The sequence below is a fragment of the Mastigoproctus giganteus genome, chromosome 2 (assembly GCF_048544385.1).
Source record: "Mastigoproctus giganteus isolate SK-2022 chromosome 2, ASM4854438v1, whole genome shotgun sequence".
Classification (NCBI taxonomy): Eukaryota; Metazoa; Arthropoda; class Arachnida; order Uropygi; family Thelyphonidae; genus Mastigoproctus; species Mastigoproctus giganteus.
Window position 1 is genome coordinate 195,803,596 of NC_143576.1, and position 25,617 is coordinate 195,829,212.

The following is a 25,617-nucleotide window of genomic DNA, read 5'->3' on the forward strand; positions in this document are numbered from 1 at the left end:
CGAGCATTCTGGTCTCTTGCCAAAGCTATTGGCCGCAACTTTTGCCCATCTCTGCTCCCACCCCTGTCCAAACCAGATGGTTCTGTTGTCACTTCAGCCAAGGATAAAGCTGACCTGCTAGCATCCCATTTTTTTTCCAGCTCATGTATTAAGGATCTTGGTAAAACACCTCCCACCATGCCCCATTCAATGCCTCCTGTGGTCTTCCGTCAAAAGGATATCAGAAGGATTTGATGAATCTTGATGCTAATAAAGCTCCAGGTCCTGATGGTATTTCTCCACTTGTTCTCAAAACCTGTGCTCCTGAACTTACTCCTATTCTTTGCCGCCTTTTTTCACTTTCTTATTCCAAAGGTGTTTTTCCTTCTGCTTGGAAATTTGCTCATATCCAGCCAGTTCCTAAAAAGGGTGACAAATCCCTCCCATCCAATTATCGTCCCATTGCAATTACTTCTACTCTTTCTAAAGCAATGGAGAAATCAATTAACTGCCAACTCTTAAACTACCTAGAAACCTTCCGTCTGATCAACGATTGCTAGTATGGATTCCGTCAGTGTCGATCCACTGGTGATATTGTGGATTATGTTTATGGACTAATTCAATGGAAAGGTTCGGTGAAACACAAGTAGTTGCTCTTGACATCTCAAAGGCTTTCGATCGTGTTTGGCATAAAGGTCTTCTAAACAACCTTCCATCTTATGGTTTGCCAACTGTTTTTAGTAATTGGTTATCCAGTTTTCTCTCTGCTCACTCACTGAGGGTGATGGTAGATGGCTCTCTGTCTTCTAACTTCTCCACTAATGCCGGTGTCCCCCAAGGTTCAGTTCTTTCTCTCTTGTATATTAATGACCTTCTTCCATTGACTGGAACTTCTATCCATAGTTTTGCCGATGATAGCACATTGCATTCCACTTTCCATTTTGAGAAACCGTGTCCTGGTCAATTAGCTTCAACTTCTCGAAAATCTGCTACCAATTCCTTAAATGCCGATCTTCAGGTAATTCTCCAGTGGGGCAAAGACAACTTAGGTGATTTCAACCCTTCTAAAACTCAGTCTTGTCTTATATCTTGCAAAAAGGATTCTTCTGCTCCTATGCTTATCTTTAGTGACACTCCGATTTCTAGGCAAAATGATATATCTCTTTTGGAGATTATCCTGACTTCTATTCTCTCTTGGCACAAGCACATTACAAATATTGCTTCCTCTGCATCTAAAAAACTTGCTTTTCTCTTTCGCTCTCAGTATTACTTTTCTTCCAAACAGCTGCTCACTCTGTATAAATCGCAAATCCGACCTGCCATGGAATATTGTTCCCACATCTGGGGTGGTGCCCCCAAAACCTCTCTCAGGCTTCTTGATTCCATTCAGAAGAGGGCACTTAGGTTAATTAATGATTCATCTCTAACAGAGTCTCCCCACTCGCTTTCTCATAGACGTACTGTTTCTGCTGCATGCCTCTTCTACAGATACTTCCATGGGCACTGTTCTTCTGAATTGGCTTCTATAATTCCCGCTTTCTCTTTCAAAACAGTCCGAACACGTGCTGCCACCAACCAACATCCATTAACTGTCCAATTTCAAACCCACAGAACCAACTTTCCATCTTCCTCATTTATTCATTCAACTGTCGTTTTCTGGAACAACCTTCCTTCATACGTATTTCCTGAAAATTACAATCTACAGAAGTTCAAGTCCAATTTCACAAATATCTTCTTTCGTCTTCTCAACCTCCAACCCAAGCACGATAGTAAGTACTATAGGTTCTAATACCTCTCGTGTTTGGGGTTCACAAAAAAAAAAAACCAAAAAAACTTCCAGATGTTGCACCACAAATTCATTCTTCACAATCAAATAGGTCCACCATTCCCAATCTCTTTTCTGCCACTCAGAGCATCCTTGCAGCATTTGAGAGAAAAGAACTCCTCATAACCTACCTAGACATCAAAGCAGCATTTGATGTCATTCATGAACCTGCCCCCCACGACTGCTTGAAGACCACTACTCCATAGTTGGGGATGCACTGCATTTCCTCTCATCACTCCTTCAGTAATTCCCCTTTTTAATCCAGAGATCATATATATTGTCTTATGCTGATGATTTAAAAATACTGACCTCCACCAAACAAATACAGACCCCAACATGATCAGACTTAATTAACAGTGTGCTCCTCGCACTAGCAGGCTACCTCAAACAATCTGGCCTTAATATCAACTCTGCTAAGTCTGAGTGCATGATCTATTCCTTGAAAAAAAAAGCCAACAACCATCTCGTCAAAGATCAACAGAGTTTCTATACCTCCTGTTTCATATAATTCAGATTTGGGGGTTGTTTCTGACACAAAACTGAGATTTAACAATCACACTGACAAACATCAGACAGGGGACACACCTAAAATAGTGAGTGAAACAGCACCTACATTATGTCTCAGACAAGATCACAGCAACAAAACATCAGGAGCACCATATACCACCATTCCGCTACTTTATGCAGCAGGAATCTGGGCATTGACAGAACCCACAAACACAAAACCTATCTGGGCAGTGGAATGCTGGCTCATCAAGTGGGCAACCTACAAATAAGGATATCACCCCAAGGCCATACAACTGAAATGGTCCTGGGAATTCCCAGGTTGTCCTCTCTCACTGAAGAACCAGTGAAGACGGTAATCACGATAAAGATCCTCTGTTCTTGCTGTTCTCTCGCATGAACTATGAAAACAAAAATTGGGACTTTCATTTTGTTTATTTAATTTTAACATTAGCTTATGCCAGTTTTTATTTAATGGGTTAATATCATCTTAATGTAACTTTATGCCTAGGCCTCACTACGTGAAGGGACATTATGTATGTCATTGTATGTTATTTGATTTAATTGTTTAATGTCTTATATCACTTGATGTCAATTTATTTATTTCTGTAATATATCTGGTTATCATCTCTAAATGTCAACCCCTGGCCTTTTGGCCGTGAAGGGACATTGCAACACAATCTAATCTTGCTACAACTGAAGGTGGTGCAACAAAAGATTCTCTCTCTCTCTCTCTCTACCTTTATATTATATACTGGAGACAATTTGGCACTCCATTCCAAAGGAATCTCTTCCAAGTCCGATGACACCCTCATAATTAACCTGAATGGTTCTATGCACTCTTTGGCCACCTCCCTAAAAATTACTGGGTACATGCCATAAACTGTAGGAGATTTATATGCCTGTAGGTTCAAAAGTTTTTCTAATAAATAATCAGAAATTCTGATATCACTAATTTTGTGCTTAAATATTAAAAAAAATCTATATAGGAAGTGGGAAAGCACCTAGTGTAGCAAACAACTAAACAAAAAAAAAGTTGCAAAAGTGGTTACAGTGCACCTGAAAGGTATTCTAATGCAATTACCCCATTAAAAAAAGTGAAATTCCAATAGCTCTAATCATTAACATGTTAACGCTGGGGCGACCCACCGATGGATCACTACTCTAATGCCCACTGGGCAAAGCGATCCACGGGTGTCTCATTGTGATACGAGTCTTGAATTCAGTTTTGGCATTAAGCGCTCGGTGTTTAAGCATTTTATCGAATTCACCCATCCTCCATATATATATTTATCTACCAAGTGTCAGCCAAGGATCAATATTTTTTATTTATTGAGGTTTATGTGGGGTATATAAAATCATAGTAGTTGGAATAGAAAAAGGAACCAACAGTTGACAGTTTTTATTTCAAATATAATTATTTTTGTTTACAGTGAATTATGTTGAAGCATTCTAGACACAATGCAGGTTGATTTTCACAACCTTGACAAAATGTTGTAACTTTTTTTGCCTTCCGGTCTGCTTCTTTCCTTCCTTCTTTTTCAGAAAATTTCTTGTAACACTCCATGCAACGTTTTCTTTGCTTGACCTCCCATTTTACAAAAAAGTATGAATTCTGCCAGGTGCCTTTGTTACTTTTGAAGTAGTATCGCTATTCAATAAACTGTATATTATACTTTCTCGGAATTGAAGGATGGATAGACAATTATTAGTCCCAAATTTACTCTGTAGCACCCATGCATCGACTAGCAGGGTACCAAAGATGATCTCCATTGCAGCTCTTTTATACCATTTTACGCAGGCTACTATAATATGAGGCCATTTGGTCAGATATATCCACTCCCTTCTTTGCTTGATTGTAGCTGATAATACCATCGGGTTCCTTGATTTTTTTTCTTCCTTTCTATTGTTGTTTCCTGTCTCAATAATTTTACACCGATGAGTTTTGCATGTTGTTAGCATTGTTACTGGTCTTTTATCGATCCATGTCATTATTTTCACTCCTTTGTTATTCTCAAGAGCAATTATGTCTCCCCATTTCATTTCCCCCCCTGTAATATTCCTTTTCAGTTGCTATTTAGTCACACAGAGAAAAGTTTTCTTTTCTAATAACTCCTGTGCTAGAGGGAACCTGGTGTAAAAATTATCCAAATAAAGGACACATCCTTCATTGAGCAGATTAGCCATCGGTTTCATTGAGACGGCATGGGAACATCATTTACCTTCCACTGAATCACCCATTCTGGTATAAATAGAGATTTCATAAGTATATCTCTCGGGCAAACATAATTTATAAAATTTGATCCCATATTTATGAGATTTGTTAGAGATATACTGGCAGAAGAGCAGCCTTCCACGCCAAGGGATCAAACTTTCATCAATTACCAAGTTTTTTCCTGGCTTTAACATGCTTTGAAAATTCCTATTGGCTTTATCTAATAAGTCTGATTTTGTTGTGTCAGTCTTGTCCATTGGTAGTTTTGCTGTCAGAGAAATGCCAATATTTCAGCAGATCTAGGAAACGATCTCTACTCATAGCTTTCCTAATGAGATTATTCAGGTATAAATCTTTTTTTTACCAGTATAATCTTATATCTGGGACATGAACAATTCCCATTATCAATAATATTCCAAGAAATTTTTCCATTTCTGGTTCAGTGGTTGGTCTCCAATCAGCTTTCTTCTTTTTGGGTGTTCATATATTACTTGCTGCTGATGACAAACAGTACTGAATATCTGCTGGTTTCAATCACCATCATCTGAAGAATATCGTCGGTTAGAAACAGTTTGTATATGTAGTAAGGTTGGTTCAAATCTACATCAACAAGGATTTCAGCATCTTTATTATACTCATTAATTGAAATTTTTGTTTTTCCTACATCTTGCCAAATAACATTTTCAGACTTATATGCATTGGAGATTACTTAAGAATTTGGGTCATTATTTTCATCACTGATTTCATGATATTCATCACCTTCATCGGATTCTTCTGAGGTTTGGATCTTATCATCACCATCACTGTAATTGGAATGTATGTTTAAATCATCTAATTCTGACCCGTCGTTGGATTCATCACTAGGAAATATTGTGGCTTCTCTTTTGTTGGTAAGTACAACTCTGTTCTCGATATCCCTGGACGATTTATCATGTTTTTGGGCACTTTTTCCTTTCAAAAGAGGTACATTGAATCATCACTATCACTTATATTCATCAAACATTCTTTGTCTTTAGCTCGTTTTCCGTAAACAGAGGAGGGGTTCATTTCAAAACATTTTAGAAATAGGTATCTATAAATGCGATAAACAAAAATTCGAAATATCTAAAGAGTTTACCTCAATCTCTAGATTATAATGATAAATGAAACTTTCTCCACAAATGCAAGTATTTGAAATGAAGTCAATACGGAGGCAATAACTATTATCAGTCTCACAGAGTGCGAACAAATTGGAAAACAATTCTCGTTGTGGTACCAGGAAGTAATTTGAGCGAACGCATTGGCAACTCACTAGCACTTATCCCCGTTCATTGACAATAATTAGCGCCACAGGGTGGGGAAAACCACCGGTAATTCGCTATCAAATTTTCACAAAAAACAAATGACAAACCATTTTTCTTGCACATACTGTGTTATTTGTCACTTAAATGAACCAAATTATGGAGGGAAAAAAAACAAAAAACAAAAAACAGTCGTCATTTGGAAAATAAGTCTTGAGTCTATCTGTTTCTAAGCTTCATGTTAAATAAACGCCCCAGCGGGAACGTGTTAAACCTTGAAAAAAAATTTGTACCCCAGACTACAAACTATTACAGTTATAGGTAATGCAGGTGTAGTAGTAGTAATAAGTGGCACGAAAAAAAAAAAGGAGCTGAGATAAAGAGGAAAGAAAAAACACAATGCTATTCAGATTCAATATTTTTGATCCAAAAATAGACAGCCTCATTCTCAGTAACTTTCACAAGCATATGAGTAAGCTTAAGGGTTAATTAAGGTAACAATCAGAACATACTTGTCATCAGATATCGATCTGACGGCCTTTCCTATCTATTCACTGTTCATCATGCTGTTACCCAAAGTCAGTCATTTTTATTAAATGGTAATCCCAAAATAATCCTCCAAGAAAATCAAGAAAGGTAATGAACCACAGCAGGGATCAACGCAATGGTAAGCTTCAAGGCAGAATGCACTCATCCCACAGGATGCTAGTTATTGTTGGTTACTCAATTGTCAGGGACATGGGAAATATATTATGCAAAAAAGAATAGATGGAATAGGATCAGGGTGTGTGTGTCTGACAGGGGCAAAAGTTGATGATGTTGTAGAGCAGACATCATGAATATTTTAAGGGCACAAAAAAGTTGCAAGTTAGGGTTAAATTTGAAAGTGATTCTTGCACTGCTCCTGGAATGAGCAGTAGCCTGGAGGCAAGGTTGCTGGATATTTTGGGAGCTGTTGGGAGTCACCATGGAACAAGTAAATACATGGGCTGTGTGTTAAGGAAACTAAGAGTAAGAACAAGTGCATGTACACCAATGCTAGCAGTATAGTAAATAAGTTCGATGAAATTGAAGTGCTGATCAAGACACCAAAGGTGGATATTGTTGGGATATCAGGGACGTGGTGTCAGATATAAGCAGTACAGAATTGTAATTTGGGGAGTACAATGTGTACAGAAAGGATAGACAGCATAGGATGGAGGAGGGGTTATGCTGTTAGTTAAGAAACACAAAATCTAAGACTAATTTTAACTTCCCAGATATTGGTGGAGAGTACGCTGTTGAGTGTTTGGTGTGTGAAATATGCACTAAGAAAACAAAAATGAGGACAGGAATGTGTTATAGGCTGACAACTAAAACAAACAACTGTGCAGAAAAATAGTGGGCCAATAAACCAGACTGTCTTATAATGGGGAATTTTAACTTCCCAGATATTGACTGGAACTTGTGGTTTGGTCACTTGCACACTAGCAAGACTTCTATGGATTTACTGGATGATTGTTTTCTACAGCAGCAGCATGTTCGAAGGCAAACAGAAGGAGTGATACTCTTGATCTGATTATCAGCAGTAGTTATTCATGCATTAAGAATCTGCAGATAAAGGAACCACTAGGTGGCATTTATCACAGTATACTGATTGATCAGTAGCTTTCACAAGCATATGAGTAAGCTTAAGGGTTAATCAAGGTAACAATCAGAACATACTTGTCATCAGATATCGATCTGACGGCCTTTCCTATCTATTCACTGTTCATCATGCTGTTACCCAAAGTCAGTCAGTTATTTTTATTATTTTTTTAAAATGGTAATCCCAAAATAATCCTCCAAGAAAATCAAGATTGATCATCAGTATACCGATGATCAATCAGTATACTGATTGAGCATCACAATGTTGTTGTTATTTGGTTTTTAGGAGCATTAGCAACTAGGGCCATATTGCACCGGGGATATATGGTCATTCCCTGACCTTTCCGCATCCTCCATATTTGCTGTTCACGGGCTCGAACCCCGGTCTAATCAAGAAGCATGTGCTATGCACTGCTGCTCCTGCCCACTGGCTATGGAGGTGCTTGAGCATCATAAGTAACCCAATATAAACATTAAAATGTGAATAACATTCCAAATAAATACAAATTCACAAACAGTAACTGTTTGTGCTGGATATGATGCCCTCAGGAACAAATCAAATAGCAACACACACTGGTGACTGTAGGGTACTTCATGGTATTTGAGGAAAAAAAAAAAAAAAAAAAAAGTTGGAAAAGGTATAGATAGTGAAAGCTAAAGCCTATGCCATTCAGGAAATACATGCAAAACATCTTTTTTGGATCTCACAGACTCAGAGTGACTGTTTAAGGGTTAATTAAGGTAACAATCAGAACATACACTTGTCATCAGATGTCGATCTGACGGCCTTTCCTATCTATTTCACAGTTCATCATGTTGTTACCCAAAGTCAGTCAGTTATTTATTATTATTATTTTTTTAAAATGGTAATCCCAAAAAGATCCTCGCAAGAAAATCTGGAAAGGTAATGAACCACAGTAGGGGTTAATACCCTTTTAGCAGTGTTGTACCAAGTTCACCTGTCTGGTCTGATGTATCAGTAACAAATTTCATTAATGCATAGTATGCTAGTACCATACATGGGCTGAAGGACGAAGCTTGTTGACAGTGGACTTGAATTTCTGTAGACCATAGATTGAAACGAGTGGCATCACTCACTAGGTCCAATTAAAGATGGGCACAATCATAACCTTTGATCTGAAGCAAGTAAATGGAAATGCTCACTAGAATCACATTGCAGTTTTTTTTAATATTTGTACCTTAAAAGTTTCACTCACCGACAGTGAAGATAAAGCCCAAATCTGGGCATTAAAAACATGTTAGTAAAAAGCACACCTGAAGGGTGTAAGAGAAGAGTTTGTTTTAAAAAAAAATTAATTAAAAACATGTTTTCAATATAAAAATGTATCTTTCACAGTTGTGCTCATACAAGATTGAAAATTAAGATTCCATCATAAAAGTGAACAATTTGGAAATTACTTTATGCCTTTATTCCAGGCATAACAATGGTGGATAAAGTCCACCATGTGCCTGCTAATGTTATACTTTTCCCACGCACAGTAAAGAGCTAATAGAGATTTTGCTGGCACCACCCAGATGCAAGAACAATAATCCATGATAATGCAAAGTTATACGGGTGATTCTAAATTATTGTTGGGGTTTCTGTGGCCTATAATTTTCAAACCGGAAACAACAAAATAAAACTGCATATGGAATATGAAAGTGTAACTCAAAAGGTTTTATTACCTATAGATACAATACTGCAGAATCCTAAACAACTTCAACATGCACGCCTTTTGTGGCACATAAGAGGTCCAAGCGATATTCAATTTTTCTCCAAGTGTTTTCCAGCATTTGCAGTGTAAAGTTTGATTGCAGCAACAATTCTGAGGTTCAGTTCATCAAGGGAGGTCACAGGGGTCTTGTACACAATGTCCTTCACGTATCCCCACAGGAAGAAATCAAGCAGCATTAGACTGGGTAAGCGCAGAGACCATGGAAACGGTCCACCACGCCCAGGAAAATGCATGTCAAGAAATTCTCGGACAATAAAAGCCCAATGTGGCGGTGCACTGGTCTTGTTGGGACGCTACATTTGGCCAATGATTTTCCAACTGGGGTAACAGACAGCTGTAGCATGTCCAGATAGGTCACTACTATCACTGTTTTTTCCGAAAAGAAAGAGGGCCCCAAAACTTCCGAACATGACAAAGCACACCAGATGTTGACCTTTGGACACCATCTCTTTTGAATGCTGTGAAGTTTTTCTGATTCCCATATTCTGCAGTTATGAAGATTTACCCTCCCTGGTAAGTAAAATGTTGTTTCATCACTAAATCTCTTATCTCTAAAGGTAATTTTCATCAGCTTCAACATTTGACAAAATGTCTTTGGCAAATGGAAACAACAGTGTTTATTGTTTGGCTTTAAAGCCTGCACAATTGGCAGTTTGTAGGCATGGAGGTGAAGGCAGTTATGAACAACCTGCCAAACAGTCGTTTGTGACCTAAATGCAAAGAAGCTTGTCTAGCTGATTTTTGTGGGCTTCGTGGATTCGATCAACATCTTCCTGCGAAGTGCTCAATCTTCCCGCTCCTTTTTGGTGCAGAACACTACCTGTCTCTCTATCAACCAACGTCGGATAGCATTATCTGAAGGCGGATCTTTTCCATACTGACTTTTGTAACGATGTTGAGTTGTGATAACGGACTTCAAAGTACGCACACTGCCTTCTTTGAACAGTCGCCATTTTGAAGTAATGCCGTCAATATCTCCCAGACATCAATGTGGCGAGTACAGCATTGCCAAATAACTTTTTGAGTTACACTTTCATATTCCATAAGCGGTTTTGTTGTTTCCGGTATGAAAATTATAGGCCACAGAAATCCCAAAAATAATTTAGAATCACCCTGTACATACAGTATTATGCAATAGATCCTGTTTAGAAGAAAAGTAAAGCTGAGAGAAAAACAGAAAACAGCTTTTTTTTTCCTATGAAGAGGAAGCAATATTTGTGATACACTTATGGCAAGAAAGGTCAAAAACCATAACTATGATCTTGCCTACAAAGTGAATATTGTTGAAGATGAGCAATGACAACAGCACTCTTTAGTGGCCAGCAATAAGACAGGATTTCCAATCAATGGAAGAAAGGCCAGCAGTCCTTTAGGTACCATGCTCGATTATAATTGGGCACTATAATCATCAGTAATAACTGGTGCCAGACCACAAGTCTTAAATTCAATAGCCTATGTATTGCAACTGTGAATAATCAAGCTAATAAAATTTTGAATCAGAACAGGTGCTCTCATCTGAAATGGTTTGTTATTTTGTTATTTGGTTTTTAAGAGCATTGGCAACTAAGGCCATATTGCTCCGGGATATGCGGTGGTCACCTCCTGACCTTTCCGCATCCTCCGTATTTGGTGGTGACGGGCTCGAACCAGAAGCGTGTACTACGCACTGCTGCTCCTGCCCACCTGGCTACGGAAGCGCTTCCATCTGAAATGGAAACTGTTCTGTAAATATATGGTCAATTTATCAACATTTGAAGGTGGAAGCTCAGGCAAATCGTAAATATATTCCTAGCAGTGATAATCAACTTCATTTTGAAGGTGACATGGGATTGCACACTGATCCAGGGGTTCTACTGCATTACACAATTTTTGGTGTTCTTGGGGTTACCATCAAAGTTAAAAGATGTCCCATATGTACATTTTTATAGGAATTTTTTTTTATGTTTTCCGTAAAGTGCTTCAACTGAATTTATCCAAAAATGAGTAATAATTATCTGAAAATCCATCATCCTGAAAATATTTCATTTAGTGTGTACATAATTTTATATTAATTTTAACCAAGCAATAAGACAGGTTTCTAAATAGAGGAAGACAAAACCAGGTGGCAAGATCAGTTAACATCTTTTATGGGCCCCTACTCAGACAAGACTGGCACTTAACAGAGATGAATGGGCCGGGGGATGCCTTTTCCCAGCAGTGGGATTCAACAGACTAATACAACACTACAATTTTAACCAACTTTTTATAGTTCCAGACTTTTTGGACATCTAGTATATTTATCTGATGGGTTGTTACAGTTGATCATTCTTTCTATCTGATTAACTGACCATTATAGAAAGTTTCAGGTGTGTAAGAAGTGACTTCTCCATTATACCGGGAAGATTGGAGATGGTGATGGGGCAATTGAGATGAATTTGTGACAATCAAGAGTTAAATCTGCAGCACAGATTTTAAAAACAAGTAAAAAAAAAAAAAAAAAATGTCACAAAGACTTCTTGGCATCAGTATTCTTTTGTCTTTCCACTGGAAAGCCAAGAGCAGCACTGAATGGATGTGCTGAGCATGGTAGGAAATTTACCAAAAATATTTATGTAAAATGCTAATAAGTTAGCTTTATATTCAAACGAGTTTGCAATAAAATCGCCAGGGTTTAACAGAGGCAGGAGTATGAAGCTTCAGCTAATAGCATTTATAAGAGACCAGAAGGTACAACCACCAGTGGGACAAAAAGTAAGTTTCTGACAGAGCCTTTTCAAAATTGAGTTTGGATTTATTAATAACTTCTTTACAATTGTTGCAAGCTTTAGTGTAGGCAAAAAATTTGGCTGGAGATATGGAAACAAGCAACTTGCTATATTCTTACTGAATGGCCATAGCTACTTTTATAGGAAAACCAAGGTTTTGATACAGGATGAGTTATGCAAAGAGAAAAATAATAAAATTATGGAGATCGTCTCATTTCACATCTTTAATTCCAAAGAATGGATGGCAATGGGAAAGAAGTCCACTGGAAAAGAGACTATCGAATTGTGATTTGAGAACCAATAACATTGGTTTTAAGGTATTTTTCCGATGTTTTTCCTGTCAACATAAGGGGAAAAAAATAAAAATCAGAAAAACTTTAAAACCTATAGGCAAGTAAGGTTCCCAGATTTAGCATTAGCAGTGGATTTGATGCAAGAAAACATGCTTATACAGCAACAGCAAAAAAAACTTCCCATTTCACACATCCATTCCTTCCAATAGTTTGTAAAAATTTTTATCGACAAATGAATAGGTACTAGTACTACTGCTTGTAAAATTTGCTACTTTGTCGAGAGAGAGAGAGAAGAGGGGAAATAATTATATTTATGAAGAACATTAGAGATGGTAAATGTACAGCAATACCTCACACAGTGCTGTTAATGCACTGGAAAAAACTACTGCACTGGCTGAATCAGCACTACACGGGGAATAGTTTAAATGGGAAAAATAATAATACCATTATCATAAGGATTTTTTACAGTAGGAATAATTATGCATGATTAGTTAGAAAAATAATAAATACAAATAGTAATGAGGTAGACTAAGAATGAAATTAATTGATAAACTATTTTGAAAAAGGAAAACAATTACAATTTTTATTTTGAAAAAATGGAAGCTAGAAAATTTTACTGATTAAAGAAAAATCTATCTAATCTAATTTGCACCAAAAGTTTTTCTTCTTTTCTTTGTGGAGTTCTTGGTAACACTGAATGCATTTTCTAACATTCCTCGGGCATTAATGCTAAGCTATATGTCTGGATCATAATTAAGGCTGAAGCAGTTTCTACTGCCCTAATAATTTTTTTTAAAGTTCTTGTAAGGGAAATTATTTTTCTTGCACTTTACTAGCTCCTTTGTTACACTAGATTTTCTTCTGTTTTCCCATATGCCTCTTCTTGGTCTAAGTTAAGGAGAGTATCATTATCAAGAGGTTGAGAACATGCATCAATGCATTCTCGAACATTAGCCATTTCTAAAGACATTTCCAAAAATCTTGAAAAAATTCACGATTGTGTCCAAAGCACCCTGAATTTCGGACTCAAAAGTCACAGGAATCGCTTGCGCAACGAGGCAAAACTTGCTTCCACACTGCTCTCATGTTACTCTCACTAACTTCAAGCCACACTTCATTTGTTTTCGATAGCATTTCTGATGTATTTTTTCCAGAATTCAGCCAAAGATGGTGCAGCTTCTCCAATTGTAGCCTTTATTGCTTGAGAAAAAGTTTGTCTCAAATAAACTGCATCGTTTAAACGTTGCAATGACACCTTGATCCATTGGTTGCAGTAAAGATGTGTTGGGTGGAAGAAAATGAATTTTAACATTTCCATTAAAGTCACAAAGTCCAGTTGGATGCCCTGGTACATTATCCAATAACAACAAAGCTTTAAAATCCATGATGTTTTCTTTGCAGTAACCTGCAAGACAAAAGGAAGTTTTAAACCAATCTTCAAACAAAGTTTCGCTACCCAAGCCTTTTTATTTGAACACTAAACAACTGGGAGAGCCTTCTTCGCATAACCGCAGAGTTCTTGAGGGTTTTCTGCACAATACACAAGCATGGGCTTTAATTTAAAATTGCCAGATGCATTTCCGTCCAGCATGTGTGTCAGACGATCTTTTGATAACTTGTAACCTGGTTGAATTTTTTCATTTTCTGATAGAAAATTTCTAGAAGGCATTTTTTTTTTTCAAAACAAACCCATTTCATCAACATTAAAAATTTGGTTATCTTTGTACCCACCTTTTTCAATAATTCCTATAAATTCTTTAGGAAATTTTTCGGCAGCATCTTTGTCTGCACTTGCACTTTTGCCTACAATACACACATTACGAATCCCCGAGCATTTTTTAAAACGAAAGAGCTAACCACGACTTGCAGAAAATGTTTCATCAGTTGCTCCGTAATTTTCTTTAAGTGCATTGAAAAGACTCATAGCTTTCGTTTGAATTTCCATTTGACTTAACAATAGTATTTGCTTCTGATTGCAATCTTCTATCCATATCGATAGTAGATGTTCCACATTTACTATTAGAGACTCCTTTGCTTTATGATTGTTTTAGAGGCAAAAGAGTTGGTAGTTTTTCCATACTCTTTGTACTGATTCTTTTCTTTTACAATTCTTCTTATAGATGATTCATTTATTCCTTTGTCTTGTGTGAGTTTGGCAAACAAAACGCTTTCTTCATGGCATTTGATGATTTCAAGTTTCTCTTCAATTTCAACCATTTACGTTGCTTTGGCTTGATTTTTTTTCTTTTTTCACTCATAATAAAGGGACCACTGAGGAAAAAAAATCAGAAAAAGGATACACCTGTGAAGAAGCTGAACTTAGACTACCTTTGGAAGTAAGTGATCCTCAGTTTTATGGATGTTTGTTTAAATTGATGGAGACCACTGCTGTGCCATAGTATTATAGGATTAAAAAGCATTAGAGAAAGAAATGGATTTGGCAGTTACAATAAGGGTGGACACGAAGTTCTCCATGCAGCAGACAGGTAGCAAGGTGGGTCCATGGTGTCCTATCAAGGATTTCTTGAAAAAAAAAACATTTGCTTATTGAGATAGGTCATAATACTTATATATAGCATATGCACATTGTATAAGCTTGCAGAAAGATCTAGAATAAGTGACTGATGCAAATTTGTGGAGATCATTCTAGAAAAATGTCAGCCATATATGACCACATTATCAATCGCAGTCGCAAATTATAAACCACACTATAATGAATCCCGTACTGATTGAAGCTGCAGAGTGTGAGGCATTGCTGTGTATATATATCTTAAACTATCTTACACCATGCTATCAAACCGAAGGCAACATTTTGATTGATAAATTCTTGCATCCCTCTGACTCTAGGATCCTTTTTTCTTAAATATTGTCAGAAGGAAATAGCACCACTTTTTTGGAAATACCAAAAAAAAAAAAAAATCTTTACACAAAAATAAGACAAAACTTAAACAATAATACATTACAATTTCCAACTTATGGTAATACTACTGTCACAAAACTGACAAAGCATCACTGACTGGAAAGAAAAGAACAGTTATTAACAAAACATGCTAATGCCACCGCACATGAGAATATGTTCCTCAGTTATGGCATGTGGATGTTTGTTTAAATTGATGGAGACCACTGCTGTGCCATAGTATTATAGGGTTAAAAAGCATTAGAGAAAGAAATGGATTTGGCAGTTATAATATGGGTGGACACGAAGTTCTGCATGCAGCAGACAGGTAGCAAGGTGGGTCCATGGTGTCCTATCAAGGATTTCTTGAAAAAAACATTTGCTTATAGAGATAGGCCAAAATATTACTGCACAAAGCAATTATAAGATCACACCTGGAATACTGCGTCCAACTGTGGAGATTACACTGATAAAAGCTTCTTGAAATGGTCCAAAGATGGGAAACATGACAGGTTACATCAACAAAAGATATATGAGAAAAGACTGAATATGTGGAGTGCATAGTTTACTAAGCACCTTAGAGGAGAACTAATTAAGTTCTATAATACTTTGCAAGGAGAAGCAAAACGAATAAAGGTAAAATTTTTCAAGTCAGCTGGATAGTGCCTGTATGTGGAGAGTAATGTATAGTAATCTTTATTTTTGACTGGTGCAAAAGGTAGGACCTTCCTTGCATTATATAACAAATGCTAAAGGATATGATAAGTGTGTGGTTAGGATTATCTGGTATTCTAGTAGGTAAATGGACAAGCTGTGTGAGGCTATAAGAGAAAAAGGCTCACCACCTGTATTTATGGGTACCATAGAAGCCTGTAAAACTGAAACCAGCCGGAATTGCACCATTAAAATCACCAAGGAAAATTACTTCTCTGTTGTTAGGATAGTGATACTGGAGAAAGTAGTTTCGGAGGTAACAATCAGAACTATACTTGTCATCAAGTGTCGATCTGACGGCCTTTCCTATCTGTTTTACTGTTCATCATGTTGTTACTCCTTTTCAGGCATGTTCGCATATTTCCATTCATCCGTACATATGTAACAACCAATGGATGTATTTTCATGATATTTTATATTTGAGCCATAAAAATATTTTGCTCTGTTATATTACTTTGCTAATCCAAATTTCAATAAAATCAGACAAATAGAAATGCAGCAATTATTATTTCTTTTATCTATAGTGTGTGGAAAAAAGAAATTCATGTAATAAATGTAGTTTTAATGCAGTATTGTGGTAGCACTCTTAAATGTTACGTGTGAAGAGATACATACATAGAGAGAAAAAGAGTAAAAAAAAAAAAGTATACAGGAGAAGAGTAATACATATTACACAGTTATAGTTAAACCGAATGGCCAAGCTTAGAGAAAAACTATCTAAAAAAAAATAGTTATTAAGCATTCTATAAAGTTATAATCTTAGTAATTAACTGATAAGGAAATAACTATATTTACTTTTCACTTTTATTAATAATATAATAAAAAAAGAAAAAAATATTGAACTTCACTGAAAAGTAATGTACCCTGTACGTTGATTAACTCAGTGGTTTTCAACCTTCTTTTAATAATGGCACCCCTAAGTAATTTATTTTATTTTGTGGCACCCCTACTCAATTTTCTGCCTGTTAGATCTGATTCTCTCTGCATATATATGATAGTTATTACAATAATATAATTATAAAAGTTACATTTCATAATACAAATTATATATACTTTATAATTTTATTCTTTATATAGAGTACTACGTAAACATCAATTATAGATCACCACAAAATTAAAGATACTATACACTTTTTTATAATGGAATAAACATATAAATTAAAAAAATAATAATAAGTTCAGTAACTTTAACTCAAATTATGTGGCACCCCTGGAATGTTGTTGCGGCACCCCGGTTGAAAACCACTGGATTAACTTATTTTTTCCTAACTAAACCTGAAAAGGAACCATTGAGAGTTTAGGTTAGGAGAACTGTGCTGTTTTCACAAATTTTAATTTCTGAAACGGAAGGGAGAAAACATGTGTAAGGAGATATAACCTGCTGTAAACTTGTAAAACTGGTGCACACTGAACCCAGTTCTTCCTTGAAATTATTCATATCATCCAATTCCACACAGATGGAAGCCTGTTCCTATAATCACAATCAACCACCTGCCAGCTGAAGGCAAACTTCTGGCCATTTATCCTGAACTTAAATTTATGCCCCCTCATGTAGCCTCAGCAAGAGGAAGAACCCCATCGGCAATTAGCTTGCTCAATCCAGTTAAAGACTTAAAACACCTCAATAAGATTCACCTTGCATGTGCATAGCATCCAGTTTCTGCAATTTGCAGAACTGAAGCCTTCCTAGCTACTAGCTAAGGGCACCCTTTTGTTCCCTTCACTAATCTGGTTAAAAGTGTAAAAAGGTGACACAGAACAAAGCAAACTCAGGCACCCAGTTTTGAGAACAAGTGGCAATATACCATCAGAACTTGGAATTTTCTTGGCACTGAGACTGCTCAGAATTCTTATGTCCTGTTATAAATGACAGGAGGTATTCAGTAGTGTGTACAGGGTATGGCAGGAGTCAATTTACCAAGCTCAACAATACAAGAGTTTGAAGAAAAATAGGATTAGCATTAGTAGAGGCATACGATGCAAGAAAGTAAGCACATACAGCATCAGCAAAAAAAAAAAAAAAAAAAAAATCATCCCTTCCCATTTCACCATTCCATTCATTTCAAATGAATTGTGTAGTTCTACCTTGAATTTATTTAAGCTATCAACTACCCGCTCTCTAAAGGCAAATTTCTAGACGTCTATTCGACAACTCTTTCCTCAATTTCAGTTTATGTCCCTTCAGATTTGTAATCTGAGCGAGAGGAAGAATCCTATCAGCATTGAGCCTGCTCAACCCATTCAAGGCTTTATACACCTCAATCAGATCACCTCACAGGTGCCTAGTCTCCAGACATTGCAATTTGCAGAACTTAAGCCTTTCTTTGTAAGAGCGCCTCTTTGTTCTGCTCACCAGTCTTGTTGCCCTTCTCTGTACCCATTCTAGCAACTCTACATCCTTCCTAAAATAAGGCTTCCAGACATGTACACAGTACTCAAGGTGTGGCCTGACCATTGCCTTTACAAGGGAATAATCACATTGTCTCTGCTCGCAAAATTCCGGTATATCATTGACAAAACCCCATGACCTGTCTGCACTGCTCAGAAAACTTCACATCTGACTGTACAATTACCCCCAGGTCTCTTTCATTCTCCACTACCCTGAGTGTAACACCACCTAGTTGGCATGTTACTTTGGGTTTACTGCTTCCCATATCCAGTACTTTGCATTTGTCAATGTTAAACTTCAGTTGCCACTTCTCAGCCCAACTTTTCCAGATCCTATTGCAGCAGCATACTATCATTACTGTTATTAACAACCCTGCCAATCGTCAGATGTAGTAAGTTAGCTTTATCTTCCTTCAGCTTAGGATGAAACTTACAACCAATTTTTTGGCAAGAAACCAGAATGTGTGACTACCAGTTGGACAATAAGCAAGCTTTCTACTTTTAGCCTGTTGAAAATCGAGTTTGGATTGATTAATAACTGTTTTACAACTGTTGCCAGCTTTAATTTAGGCAGAAAATGAAGCTGCAGATACAAGCCAATTGCAATATTTTACAATAATATCTTGAACATTGTTAGCTTTATTGGAAAACCAAGGTTCCAATAAAGTATAATAAAGTATTTCATCCCTAGAACAATAATTTCACTGACACAATCTGACCAAGCATTAGGATCAGAAGATAACAGTAATTCTGTCCCAGCCAAAGAACAGAAATCACAGAGATCATTCCATTTTGCATTCTTGCAATGCAAAATGACATGAGGGTGAGCGTGGCCATGAGAAACTCCCCTAGAGAAGAACCCACTACCCACTGTTGTGACCTATGATGCCCAGAGGACCATAAGCACTGACCATATAATTTGAAGAGTTGTTGGTGAGGAAAAGATCAAAAGTGTTTGTGTGGTATTCTGGTGGACAAGCTCATTAGTAATCACAAGACTCACATTTCCACCTGCTGGACCACCAGGTCCAGTAGGTGGTGACAAAATCAATAAGGAAAATTAGTTTACTTTATAGTTAGTCTGGAGTGAGTCATTTCTTGGAACTCTGAGAAAGGAAGAGTTCCGAATGACTAGTACAGTTATGAGAATGATAGAGGCAACAACACATGAATTAACAAAATGGGATGGAGAGATTTTAAGTCAGAGAAGATCAAAAAGAGGAGATTCCAAATTAAGAAGTCTCACAGAGGAATCATACAGTGAATAATTATGGTAATAGAGTATTGTCAAACCACAATTTCCAATCTATAAAAGGCAAGCTGTAGTTGGCCATAAAAAGGAAATCATACTCTACTCCAATTTGGCTATAGAGATCTTTTTCATACTCTTCAAAATTGTAGTCTGTAACAAGCCCTGACTAGCATCTTTCATTTATCTTGAACTATACAGACTCAGCCTTATTACTTTCAGAGAACTTTTGATAGGAAGCATTACACCTCATTTCTTCCAACCCTCCCACAAACATGCTCTATGCACCATAATGATATTCTCCATTCCCTATATATGGATGGTACCACATCTCTGTTATCAAAAGCTCAAATTTGTTCAATTTTTTAAGAACACTCATGGCATTACTATACAGAAAAATTAAACATTGCATATTTTGACTTTTTACAACCATGATGCATCCCTAGTTGCTTAAACACATTTTTCCCAGTATGCTACTGCTGGAGCTTTTTGCACAATTTCAATGTTTTTTCTGCGAATAAGATGATTACAGAGCAGACAAATATTCACAGGGAGGGTGAAAGAATGACTTCTGCCAGTGCCACTAACCTGCACCATTCAACAACTCTCCCCTAATTCACAAATTAGCACTTTCTCTGAACCCTTAAGTCACCAATGAAACGAGCAAAGATCCTGTTAAAATGAATTTCATCTCCTATTAACTACAGCAGGCCACACTGAGGAAAATTCCCTACCAGTCTTCCACAGAGCCTTATAAGACTTCCATCATACGATGAGAGGAGGGAGTATAGGATGGGAGCTTTGTCAATTTGGCCTTGGAGATATTGCGAAAGGCTCATGGGATAGAATTTTTCTCAGCGTGGTGTGTGCTTATGTTTTTTATTACTTTTTTTTTTTTTATGAGAACCACAAAAGGTATTAAAACCTATATACTTAGTACTATACATGAGTTGAAAGCTGAGAAGATGAAAGAAGATACTTGATAACACTGGACTTGAATTTCTGTAGATTGTAATTTTCAGGAAATACGTATGAAAGGAGGTTGTTCCAGTAAACAGAAGTTGAATGAATAAGTGAGGAAGAAGAAAAGTAGGTTCTTTTCTTCTTCCTCACTATAGAGGAGGAAAAGTAGAAAAGGATGTCGACTGGTTGCAGTATGTGTTCAGAAATGGTTTGGAAGAGAGAGTGGGAATTATAGAAGCCAATTCAGAAGAAAAATGCCCATAGTTGTAGAATAGATGTGTGAAAGTTTTCTTTTAGCCAGTGGGTAATTGATTGCTGGAGCAGACTTTTGGAGCAAAGTGATAGGTGAAATGGGAAGTGCTTTACTAATGCTAGCATTAGTAAAGGCATATGATACAGGAGAGAAAGCTTAGACAAGCATCAGCAAAAAAAAAAAAAACACACACACACTTCCCATTTCAATATCAATTTGCTCCAAAAGTTTGTTGAGTTCTTCCTTGAATTTATTTAAGCTACCAAAACAAAATCTATACAAAATGCAGGCAGCAGAAACAGAATGTCTATGAGACAGAGTGGAGTGACTCTGTTAGAGATGAGTCATTAATTAACCTAACTGTCCTCTTTTGAATTGAATCTGGAAGCCTAAGAGAGGTTTTTGGGGCACCACCCCATATGTGGAAACAAGATTCCATGGTGGGGGGGGGGGGACAATATGTACAGTGAACAGTTGTCTGGAAGAAAAGTAACACCGAGAGAAAGAGAAAACTCAGTTTTTTAGATGCAGAGGAAACAATATTTCTAAAGTATTTATGCCAAGACAGATTAGAAGTCAGGGTAATCCCCACCAGAGATATATGATCTTGCCAATTGGAGTGTCATCTAACAAGTGTAGCTGCAGAAGAATTTTTTTTGTGAGATATAAGACAGGACTGAGTTTTAGAAGGACTGAAATCAATTAAGTTTTCTTTGTCCCACTGGAGATCAGCATTTAAGCAATTTGTAGTGGGTATTTGAGAAGTTGTGAGGTTGTTTGTGCAGGGCAAGGTATCTCAAACTGGAAAGTGAAATACAATGTCCCATCATCAGTAAAACTATGGATAGGATTTCTGGTCAATGCAAGAAGTTTTAATATACAAGAGGAAAAGAGTGGGAGAAAGAACTGAACCTTGAGGAACACCAGCATTAGTAGAGAAGTTAGAAGACAGAGAGAAAACTGGATACCTAATTACAAAAAAGGAGCTTATCTATAAGACCTTTATGCCAAACACGAACAAATGCCTTTGACATGTGAAGAGCAACTGCTTGAGTTTCACCGATTTGTCCATAAATGGGTAACATAAGCCAGAATATCACCAGTGGACCAACACTGATGGGGTTCACACTGGCAACCATTGATCAGATGTTAAGTTTCTAGTTAAAGAGTTTGTGGTCAATAGATTTCTCCACTATTTTAGAAAGAGTAGCAATGCAATGGAACAATAATTGGATGGTTTTGTCACCCTTTTTCGGAACTGGTTGGATACGAGCATATTTCCAACAAGAGGGAATAAGATAGTGAAAAAAAGGCAAAACAGGAGTAAGCTCAGGAGCACAAGTTTTGAGAACAAGTGGAGAAATACCATCAGGATGCCAAGAAAGCATCATGATTGTTCAAAATCCTCCTGACATCCTTTTGACAGAAGACAACAGGAGGCTCTGAATGGAGTGTACTGGGAATGGTATGAGGTGGTTTACCAATATCATCAATACATGAGTTAGAAGAAAAGTAGGATGCTAGGAAGTCAGCTTTATATTTGGCTGAAGTGGCAATAGAACCATCTGGTTTTGATGGAGGTGGGAACAGAGACCTTTCTTCGTAAGAGCAACCCTTTGTTCCTTTCACTAATCTTGTTGCCCTTCTCTGTACTCATTCCTACAGCTCTACATCCTACATCCTTTAAGCTTTGCAAATTACAGTGCCTGGAGACTAGGCACCTGCAAGGTGATGACTAAGGTGTATAAGGTCTTGAATGGTTTGAGCATGCACAATTGCTGATGGGATTCTTCCTCTTGCTCAGATTAATTGCCTGAGGTGACAAATTCAAACCGAAGACAGGTGTAAAACAGATGTGTGGAAATTAGCCTTTAGCCAGCGGGTGGTTGATCATTGGAAAAAAAAACAAACTTCCATCTGTTGTTGTAGAAGTTGACAGCTTAAATAAATTCACAGCAGCACTAGACAAACATTTGGAGTGAATGGATGGGTTTGAGAAGGTTTTTTTTTTTTTTTTTTTGGTTGATGCTGTATAAGCTTGGTTTCTTGCATCAGAACGGGGGAAACAAGTGATTGACAGGTTGTGACTCCGCCCGCCGACTGCATCCCCATCTTTGTTTAGGCGGACGTCGCATGACACGTCACTGGAATGCTGAATGCGAAATTCGCTGCATATACTGTACTTTCATCTGAATGCTGGTTTCTGTTCTTTTCGTTTGCTGGTGTTAATGTTACTTGCCACGTGGTCCTGAGTTTCTGTGTCGTTATCCCGTTCCATCCTGCAGGTAAACTGTTTCTTTTGTTTTTTCTGCCTCACATTTTCTTATTTTTTTTATTTATTAGGTTCTTTTTGTTTTTTTGTCTGTGTTTTCTGTTTTTTTTTTTGCCCATGTTTAGTCCCAAGGGAGCGAGAATGTTGCATATTAACCTAGTATTGTGCAAAAAAAATATTCTAGGTTGCTGTTTTGTGGTTATGCAAAAAGCAATTTTATTATTCGTTGCACGTGTTAATTGACTTTCGTTTCTGTTTAGTGAAAAAAGGTTAGGTTTTTATGACTTCGGCAGAGATTCAAGCTAAAATCGGTCATTGTACAAGAAACAATTAACAGGTGTCATGTTTTTAATGGACTTAAAATTGGACTTTTACTGCGTCTCATTAGTTTGTTTCGTTTTGAAAAAAAAATTAGTGTTTCATGTTTTTCATCGACTTATATTTGTGTTTAGTGAAAAATGGTTAGGTTTTTAGGTTACCTTTTCATGCGACTTCGGGAATTATTTAGTGAAAATTGGTCGTTTACTGCGTCTCATTAGTTTGTTTCATTTTGAAAAACTGAAATTACTGTATTATTTTTATGTATAATTACTTTAGTTGCTGTTCCGAAAAAATTGCCGTATTGCTGTTAATTTCGTTGTTTTTCAGCTTCGCCATACTATTATGTCGTGTGACATTTGCCACGTGCACTTGTCGAGAAGAAGAGGGAGAATGCAGTGAGTGGGTGGAGTTACGAACTGTACGTCACTGCTTTCCCCCTCTTTTTTCTAGACGATTTTCAAAGGGGTACCGTGTTCTGGAGTATTACCATTAATGCTAATACAGTATGCAAAAATGTACACACAATTTTAAAAATATGCAACAACTTTTATTTTATGGCTATTATGTTTCTTTAATTTTTTAAGAAAAGATAAAATATTGCAAACATAATAAAAAAAATTTGAAAACTTTTTCCATAAATAAAAAACACACCTTAAGTCGTTTGTGGCTCCTACTGACAAATTGAGGCATGAAAGTGCCAGGTTAAATGTATATATTTCTCGTTTTCCTAACAATTCTATTTTATCCCCCCCCCCTCAACAAAACTGTCTGTGCATTCTGCACTGAGAGATCTAATCCTGGGGATGGTCTTCACTATTCTGCATTTCAGATTTGCAGGTACATTTACCTATTTGCTTGTGTTCACCAGTCCCTTTTCTTGGGAGTCGGAAAGTTTCTTTACTACTCAGTAAATGTTATTTTGGATGAATTAACATTATTTTTATTTATTTTCTGACATATATAGAAAATATCGACTACACTGGAATCATTAGCCATTCTAATAATGAATCCATTTCGTTAACCTAATGAACGGAATTATATCACAGGAGAAAAAGATAACTCTGATCCTCACCACACGTGATCAGAAAAACACAAATTTTTCACCAAATTCGACTAGTTGGCTAACAAAAACGGCATTAATTTTATATCTAATGTGCCTTTTGAAAGAACGATAATCAGTTCTCTGTGTTGCTAACTAGTCACACTAAGACGAACCCCACTCTCCACGTGTATAAGAATCGCCATATTGAAAACGGTAAATTGAACTATATTCACAGGTATATAATCGAAACAATTTTCGCTTTTCTACACCACGTCCTGCTAATCATCCCACGTAATATCTCAAAATTAAAATCGATATTCATTATGAACTAATTTATAAATAAATGAATTTAACACCTGAACTTACCATAACTACAACAGCAAAGCTGACTCCTTTATCACACTAAAGAAATGGATTTCTCTTCGCAGCGCCGTCTAGGTTAATAACTTGTTACATCATACGTATAGGATTTAGGGCTAATAAGCCTCAGACTATTTGAGTAGAGTTTACTGTCATATAAGTTACTGCCTTGGCATCATTTCTATACACAGTAAAACAACCGAACTTGCGTTGTGGATTAGTACACATCTTATATTGTGAATTCTTTCACAACGAGATTCCTATCTCATTATACCTCAAATAAATAACGCTTCTCCAGTCTATTTTTACTTATTCTCAGTGGTCATCACTACTGTTTCAAGGCTATCAATCCCCTTATCGGTGAGTGGGTAAATACCCCCCACATGGTATGTATCATGGTTAGTCCCACATCTAAAAATGAATAAGGAAAAGGCTTAAAATTACATAGCTATTCTTTCCGGGTTCACTAAGAGGGACTGGGGCCTGAATGGCTGTGCACTGTTCCTAACTACTTTCAGTGTTCACTCCTATAGTTACCTATAGTGCACCGATCTGATTTTGACGAGGAGGCAAATGGTGATATGCAACCAGCTCTATTATTATTCAGGAATTCATCTTATTCCGATTAACAAGACCTTGTAGGACTACCTAAATGGATGCACTCTAGGTCATCCGACAGACCGCCTTTTGGTTGTTGTAAGGTTTTAGGCACATCGAAAACGTAGACTATATTGCTCCATATATAATGTCTGTAAACTGCGTGTGTTCTGTGGTGAATTGCTAGTTGCTGGATGAAAAATCGGAATTTCCGAGAGAAAAACCATGCTACCCTCGCGGGGTAGCACAATCGGTAGGATTGTCGTCCTCCCTACACTGGAAAAGACCCGAGATCGAGTCCTGTCGAAGAAGTGAGGAATTGTTATGTGCCTTTTTCAAAACGTGGCTGAGTTAGTCGGT

The 25,617-nt window shown here is 37.0% G+C and overlaps 1 protein-coding gene across 1 annotated transcript in view; it reads right to left on the reverse strand.

Annotated features, from left to right (window-relative positions):
- Positions 1–24,732, reverse strand: part of RpL14 (ribosomal protein L14) — a 64,939-nt gene extending 40,207 nt beyond the window's left edge. The window contains exon 1 of the mRNA XM_090368888.1: positions 24,667–24,732. Within this exon, the coding sequence (XP_090225014.1) occupies positions 24,667–24,669 (3 nt within the window). The 5' untranslated portion in view covers positions 24,670–24,732. The remainder of the gene's footprint in view (positions 1–24,666) is intronic.
- Positions 24,733–25,617: the final 885 nt, after the last annotated feature.